The sequence below is a fragment of the Thalia democratica genome, chromosome 9, assembly GCF_965202585.1.
Source record: "Thalia democratica chromosome 9, ktThaDemo2.hap1.1, whole genome shotgun sequence".
Taxonomy (NCBI): domain Eukaryota; kingdom Metazoa; phylum Chordata; class Thaliacea; order Salpida; family Salpidae; genus Thalia; species Thalia democratica.
The window spans coordinates 13,750,892-13,759,025 of record NC_139173.1 but is presented as its reverse complement, the minus strand read 5'-3'; the positions used below and the strand labels follow the sequence as shown (position 1 = coordinate 13,759,025).

At 26.9% G+C, this 8,134-nt stretch overlaps 2 protein-coding genes across 2 annotated transcripts; one reads left to right on the top strand and one right to left on the bottom strand.

Annotated features, from left to right (window-relative positions):
• Positions 1-563: 563 nt before the first annotated feature.
• On the bottom strand, positions 564-4,093 carry LOC145843778 (tyrosine-protein phosphatase non-receptor type 4-like). Its single transcript, XM_082951003.1, has one exon. The coding sequence runs from the start codon at positions 4,043-4,045 to the stop codon at positions 1,274-1,276; it is 2,772 nt and encodes a 923-aa protein (XP_082807129.1). The 5' UTR covers positions 4,046-4,093; the 3' UTR covers positions 564-1,273.
• A 2,878-nt stretch (positions 4,094-6,971) lies between these two features.
• Positions 6,972-7,595, top strand: LOC145844840 (uncharacterized). The gene has a single exon (XM_082952258.1). The coding sequence runs from the start codon at positions 6,972-6,974 to the stop codon at positions 7,593-7,595; it is 624 nt and encodes a 207-aa protein (XP_082808384.1).
• Positions 7,596-8,134: the final 539 nt, after the last annotated feature.

Sequence of the window (8,134 nt, the reverse complement as noted above, 5' to 3'; positions counted from 1 at the left end):
CCGTTTACTAATTATTAATTAGTTAACAAACTTATTACCTTGTCAGATTCAGTTTAGTTTGAAAAAAAAAGTGCATATTGAATTAAAAATTCATAAATATACCATTTCGATTAAATTTTCTTTTAAATTGACAAAAATTACATGAGGCAAGATTAATTTTGGCAAAAAAAATGTTTAATACATATTTATTAATATATAGCATAATTATAAGTTTAACTAAAATTTCCAAACACTAAAGCAGAAAAATCTAATTTTGAAACTTTTAAAATGATTAATTCACAAAATGTTATAAATTAATAGCGTGGTATGACTTGATGTAATTATATATAAATAAGTAATTTTAGTTTAAGTTGTTAAACATATGACTTGATAATGCTTTTAATCAATTCATTTAGTATAGCAAAACTTTATATGTTATAAAAATTAAAGCTATACAGAAAATATATATAATTAAACTTTATAATATTAAATAGAACAATTTAAAAATAAAAAAACACTAAAAAAAATATTTTTAATACTAATTATCAAAATGATAACTAAAAAGGTTTTTTTTTTGGTAATTTCATAAAAATAAAATAAATATTTTTCCATAAGTAAATAAATGTTTATAAAGTTAAGGGATATTCTATAAAAATATAGCATTACTAAATAACAAAACAGAGTTTTGTTACAATTTTTAAGTACACAACAATTTCATTTTTTATATAAATGATTAAAATGGCAGTAAAAACATAGATCTCATTATCTTCTAATAGTATTTTTTTTATTCATTACTTGGTTGATCTTTGCATCTTAGTAGTAAGTTTAATTTTTAGTTAAAGCAGTTACTGATTGTTAACGTTTTTGAAGTACTATTTTACAAATCAAAAGATTAAACTTAAATAAACTCATGTAAAATCAAGATGAGTATACACTTGTTTTAGCTTAAACTACTGACCAACTAAATAATAACTGTCAAACAATTAGTTAAGAATGATTAGTATTTATTTGAAGACTACAAGAGCTATTTTTTAATTAGATTACATAGATTAAATTAACGTCAAACCATAAGTAATATTAAGAAAAATTAATCATTATGTGTTTTAACATGAATGTTGTTGATTTTAACTTGTGTAACATATTACAAAACAAACGATCATCTTATAATCAAAATTTTATACTTTAAATAAAAACAAAAATTTTACTTTTGCATTGTCCACTTTTTAAGTAAAAATATTCTTAACTACTTATACAATAAAAAATTAATGCAATTAGAAATAAATTAGTTTGTTTATTATTTTTCAGAAAATTTCTCACATACATCTTCAATAATATCTGTTTGATTGATTGAATAAGGAATGGGTTCTTCATAAACTTTTAAAATTGCTTCGCAAACAAATTTAAACTGACTTGAAGTTTGAATCATCATAGCTCTTTGATTTCTCATTGATTTTACAATCTGAATAGGCATCACTGCTTGACGCTTATCAATCAAACACATTGCAGTTTCCATAGTTATAAGAACACCTGTTCTTCCAATACCCGCACTACAATGAATTATACTAGGTGAATCCATACCAACTCGATTTTGTCGAACTCTTAGGACAAAGTCAAGAAAGTCACTTGAATCACTTGGTACTCCATGATCAGGCCAAGCTATATACTGCATGTGTTTGATTTTTCTTGATTTAGTGTCAGAAGTTTTTTTGTCTTGTTTGTATAAAACAAAGTCCCTAAATGCAAAAGATTTTTTTATTTCTTCTGATTCACACTTAATTACCCAATCACCAAACTGGATTGTACAATTTAAATTTGGCCAGTATTGAAAACATTTGTTTCTACCTCTTTCTACTAATGCTGTAAGCATTACAATAAATGTTGAATTTTGTTCCCAAACCATAGTCCAAAAATCTTTTGCAGTAGACTTTAAAGGGCCTTGACATGCAATGTAGTGGTTAATAGCAGAGTGTATCCCAGGAACAGCCATGTCAACATAATTTCCATTGATATAGTCTTCATCTTTATCATTCAAGTGTACTCTGGTGTCATCATATGGAGAAATATCTCTGTATCTGTTTTTGTGCAGGTTTTGATTTAATTTAGCATCATTAAAAGTTCCATTAGGTTTTTTTCGATACAATGATTCAAAACCTTCAATTAGCTCACCACTGCGAAGTCTATCTTTTAAATAATTTATTGAATTGGACAGCACACTTTTAGGATCCAAGTTTGTGTAAACAGGTTCTTCTAAAATTTCGATGTTGTTTACAACTTGTTGATCTGACTTTTTTAAAAGTAATTGAAGGTGTCCTGTGTGGCTCTCACGTGTTGACTGAATAAAACGTACAACTTGATCATGAGTATGATTAAACACATCTCTACCATTCACTTGAAGAACTTTATCTCCTACTTCAATAGGAGGAGAGCATTTAGAAGCTTGAGAATTAGGTGCAATTTTTGAAATAACAATATCCATATTGTGGTCAATGCCACCTTTAACATGAAATCCATATCTTCCATCTGAATCAGGTACTAGTTTAACAAAAGATATATTTTGATTAAGCCCATTTGACTTTATGTTTTTTGTACCTTCTAGATCAAGTTTTTTGTTTTCTGGGGAAAGCATTGCAACATTTTCAAGAGAACTTGTTTGGAATTTAGATTTTTCTGAGTAAGTTGAATTATCTAATGCTTTTGCAGTAACTGGATAACAAGAAGTTAGTGTAAGCGTCTGAGGTTGAATGGTTTGAACTGTGTAGGGATGCATAGTTGGAGTTGGTATTCTTTCTGTACTAGAATACAAACTATCATTAGACTCTAATGACATTTTAGAAACTTTGTTTATTCCTTCTTTTAATTCAAGTTTTCTAGTAATGTTAGGAGTATCTGTTTCAACAGATGGAGGTGCACTTAAACGTCTAGATTTAATTTCTTGTTTCAACGTATTTTGTTTGAGATTTTGATCACAATCTGAAGTTAAATTTTCATTTGACCTACTTTTTCTAACTTGTTTTTTAGGACTACTAATAAAAGGTAACTTAGCTTTACTTTTTAAATCATTTGATTTGTTCAAAAGTAAATTTTGTTTTTTTACTGAGTCTAAAACATTTCTAACTTGTCGGTAGAAAGAATGAAAATCAACACAACTTTTCCACAATCTTTTACAAGCTCGGTAATTAGCCATATAAAAAGTAGTTATTAAACTCGAAGTTTCTGATCTGTCAGCCAAAGCTTTCAGCTGTATAAAAAATTGGTTTCTTTTGAATGATATTTTAAGTATAACTGCCCACTTAAGTTCCTTTTTTAACTCACTTTTTCGCATAATCATTATACCTTTAGAATCAACACCTATATCTAATTTACATTCATTAGAATCAAATCCAGAATGAATTTCAACTCCATACATACTAACAGTTTGAGCTGAAGAAATAAACTGAGTAATTGCAATATCTCTCGTTAAACCAGATAAAGTCTTATGCTTCAACAATACACTATGTTCAAACTCCTTTGTTTGATTAGGAACAAGTTTGAAATTAGATACGTAGTTTTTCCTGTGTTTTATTTCATCATAATCTCCTAAATCATGCTGTACAATTAGAGCAGATAATAAGACTGCCATGGATGGAATCACTGCAAGCTTACGTTCTAGCATGTCTAACTTTAATTGAAGGAATAGTTTGTATTTAGTTAAGCTGTCCTTTATCATAAACAAACTAGGAACATAAAACTTTATTCTTAAAAACAAGATATGTGGATAGCCTTTCTTGAATTGCTTTCTTATTGTTTTAGTTGGATCTAACCATCGCATAGAGTCAGGAACACTTAAAGGAAACTGCAAACCAAAGTACTTAAACTCAATCAATTTTGCTTTATCAAAAACAAGATCAAGTAATATTTTTCCCTTATCTCTTTTATTGACCTTAAAAACAACTTCAGACTGATCAAGTTGAACAACAGAAACATTTATAGTAGATTGTTTTTTTTCTTCTGCAGCTTCATATGCTGATACATTGTAACTTCCACTAGACTGAGTAACCATTTCATCACAGCCTTCTTGGAAGCTCATTATTTTTATTGGTGTTGAGTTTTGAGTATATATTTTTTTAATTCTCAAATAAACTAAATCATAATTATAAATAGTAAAGTATTTGAGTACTATAAAAATGACATTGTAAATTAAATCGTTGAAATAAAAAAAATCTTAGACATTAAATAGAACTGATAAACTTTTTAGGTAAAACTAGTTTGCAAATAACAAAAAAAAAAATAATTTTTGCACAGAGTATATTAACTAATATTGTTTTTTTTTTATAATTTCATTATTTAAGTAGGGGTATGTATTAAAAAAAAAATATTATTCATGTCAAGCAAAAAATTACAATTAAAGTTTTAATTTTACTTTAAAAATACACAATACACTTTCTTATTTAAAAAAATCTATTTGTTTGAGTGAATTAATAAAACATCTGTATTTAGCAAAGTACAGCACACTTTGAGACATAGTTGCCAGATTGGCTATGAGTTTATTACCTTATATTTACTCTAGAATAACATTTTAAGTGAAAAAAAGAAATGAACATCACCTATAACAACAGCATACAAGACAACCCACAACTGTGTACTGAAATTTGTTGTTTGTTACTGATTTTGCAAAATACTATGCTTTGTTGATTAAAGCCAAAATAAATTATTTATACTGTAAGTGCATAGGAAGGTAAGGAACTCTTTTACATGCTGATCCTATTTTGAAGACCTTAAACTTGGCTAAAAGTTGCTTTTTACCCTTTCTTAAAACAAAAATTTGTTTTTCGATTTAAGGGCATAGGGGGGGTAAACACCCTTTTTTGGTTTTTGATCTTATTTTATATAGTTTTTAATAAGCTACAAGATGCTTTTTACATATTTAAAAACTTCAAAATAATTTTTGAGATATAGCCGGTCAAAGTCGGAGGCAACAATAGGATCCTTATGGGAGGCGCAAACTAAAACGGCTAATAACTAGAAATCACTAAAAATCTATCTCCTCCTACGTTTTTTGAGATAACTACCGCAAATTTTCAGGAAATGTTCCTTGTCAAAACAGAATTTAAAAAAATTAAAAAATAAAAATTTTATAACAAAAAAACAAAAAAAACTGTTGAGCTCTCTGAGATCAAAACAACTACATTTGTCTGTGACACCTTTTTGAGCAATTTGTGACTTAAACTTATTTGATACACTGTAGCTTCTAACAGGACCAACTCTCATGTTAGACCAGGGATTTGCAGGTCAAACAAGAAACAATTTTATTGTGGTTAATAAAACATATTTCTAACAAATCATTTTATGCAATAAAAAAAATAGGAGATAGGTTACCTTTTAAAGATAACACTAAAATTCTTTAATACTTTTTTGAAAACAAAACTTACTAAAATAGTTTAAAACAAAATTCAATTAGGCCAATGGACCGCAGTTTTTCAACCCCAGTGTTAGACAAACTAACACTACCTAGCAAAATTTAAAGTAAAACTTAGAGCTAACAGTATTGTCTTTCCTGTAACTAAGATAATTATAGTTTGTTTTCAGGCTTTGTTAGACTAAATCTAGATCACATTTTTCAGTAATTACCAAGGATGATGTCTCACCAATATCAAGCTGAAATTATATTATACTCAATGTCTTTTTTAACCATAATTTTAGGCTAAAAATCAATGTTTTAAGCCTAATATGTTTAATCTAAAAAGACTTTGTTTTAAATAAGCTATATAACTACATAGTAAGAATTAAATTCATTTATTACAAACTAAAATATTTAATCAACTTTATTCTACAATATTGTTATTAATATAAATTATTGTAAAATAATATATAAATTTTTATTTTGATGGTATAAAAACATCTATTGTAAAATTAAAGCAATTAAGTATCTATTTTTTGTTAGTTTATGATAAATAAGTTTTATTTCATTTATGTGTTAATAAAATAAAAACTTAGAGCTTAAATTATGGTTTAAAAAGACATCTAATATAATTTCAGCTTGATGTTGGTACCACATCATCCTAAGTATTTACAAAAACTTGTGAAAATACCATATTTTCTGGTAAAATGGTCACATTTTTAAAAAATAGTTTTTCATTAATATGATAAAATATTATTTATGTTGATAGGATATGATTTATATATAGAAAATAACTTTCCCATGTTTTAAAAATATTTCAAATTCACTATGTATTCAAAATAATTAACACTTCACAACAACCAATTTTTTTTTTAAATATAAATAAAACTTTCATAAAACAAATAAAATCATCAACAACTTAATTTACAACTACTATCACCAAACATTTTTTGTTAACTTTGCAGAATTTAAGTTATTGAAGTAAAATCAACTTTTTTAAACTAGATTAACAAGTAATTAAAAAACTTATGAAAACATTTGTAAATAATTATTAATTTTTATGGTAGAAATACATCAGTCTGACTTTTTTCTCTTACAACCATAAACAATTTCAACTAAATTTATAAATTAGACCACATCATTGTACTTTTTGCTACGTTCTTCAATGTTGTGTTTTAACCAAGTATTTACTGCATCAAATACTTCAACTTCTGAGTTAATATTTATTTCAGAACTTGAAATTATTTTCTGGCTTGAGAAACACATTGAACTCCGATTGTTTTTAAATCCCCAGAAAACGTTTATGGTTGCAAGGGGTGGAGTTTGAGACTAATGTTTTTTTTACAATTAAAAAAAATAATAATAAGTTAAAAGACATTCTATTTGAATAAGGTGTTATATATAAGTAAAATAGAATTATTAAATGAATATGGGTGAGAGATTTACTAGTACTGTGTTGAAAAGATTGATTGAGAATTTGACTTTAGTGCATAGAGAGTCAACTGATAAGCTTAGTAATCAAATGAAGGAAGTTAATGATAAATTAGCTGATCAAAAAAAAGTGATTGACTCTTTGTAGCATTCACTTGACTTTTTATATTCTAAATTTGATGATATGAGGAAAGAGAATGTAAAAATCAAGGAGGATGTAAAAACAGTGAAATTGGAAAATGAGAGGTTGACTAAAAAGATGTTTGATATAGAGGAAAATGACAAACTAGCAAACATTAAGCTGAATCAAATAGAAAACTGGATGAAAGGCAACAATGTTGAAATACAGGGTGTACCAGCTTGTGAAAATGAAAATGTTGAGATTGTTGCAATGAAGGTTTTGAAGAAAGTAGATCCAAGAATAGAGAGACATCAGTTAGGAAAAATTAGGCGCTTGAGGACCACAGATGCTGGAACCAACCTAGAGAAGAAGGAAGGAAAGATAATTTTTAATCCTATTTTAGTTACATTTAAATCTCGAGACCAAAAAGTTAAAGTTATGAAAGAAAAAAAGAAGTTATTTTATGCTGATTTGAATGACATAAAGGCAGAAAGGGTTTATCTTAATGAAAATTTTTCGAAAACTAGCAGAAACCTTCTTTATCTTGCTAGAAGGTTTCAAAAAGAAAAAGGTTGGAAATATGCATGGTCCTCAAGTGGCACAATTTTGTTGAGAAAAGATGAGAAGTCTAAAGTAATTGTTATCAACTCAGTTGAAGATATTGAGAAACTGCAGAACCAAAAATAAGTTATTTGTTTATCTTTTAATTACATTAGAAAAATATTATTTGTTTAAATGACTTCTTTAAACCTTAAATTAGATAGTTTAGTTAATTTAGAGTGTGTTTGCAGGGTGTGTCAAAATGACTTTGAACTTCCAAATGTGAATTCTATCTGTTGTGACAATTGTGGGAGATGGTTACATGTCCAATGTTCTGATTTAAATAGCTATGAGTATAATTTTTATAGATCTAATAAAGATCATTTTTATTGTAAAGACTGTGTGAGTGAGTATGAATTAGTTAACGTGGGAAATGATGAATATTGTAAAATATGTTATAGAAAATTTTCTCCTTCAGATGAGTGCTTGTATTGTGATGGCTGCTTTATGTGGATGCATCATAAATGTTCCACTGCATGTAACAAGAGTTTAGTTAAAATGAGTGAAAATGGTTTACCTTTTTTTTGTAAAAATTGTGAAATAAAAAAAAATGTATGTTATAAATGTAAATTGCCTTGTAAAAATATAAAAAATCACTTAACTTGCTTTTTATGTTCTAAAAGATG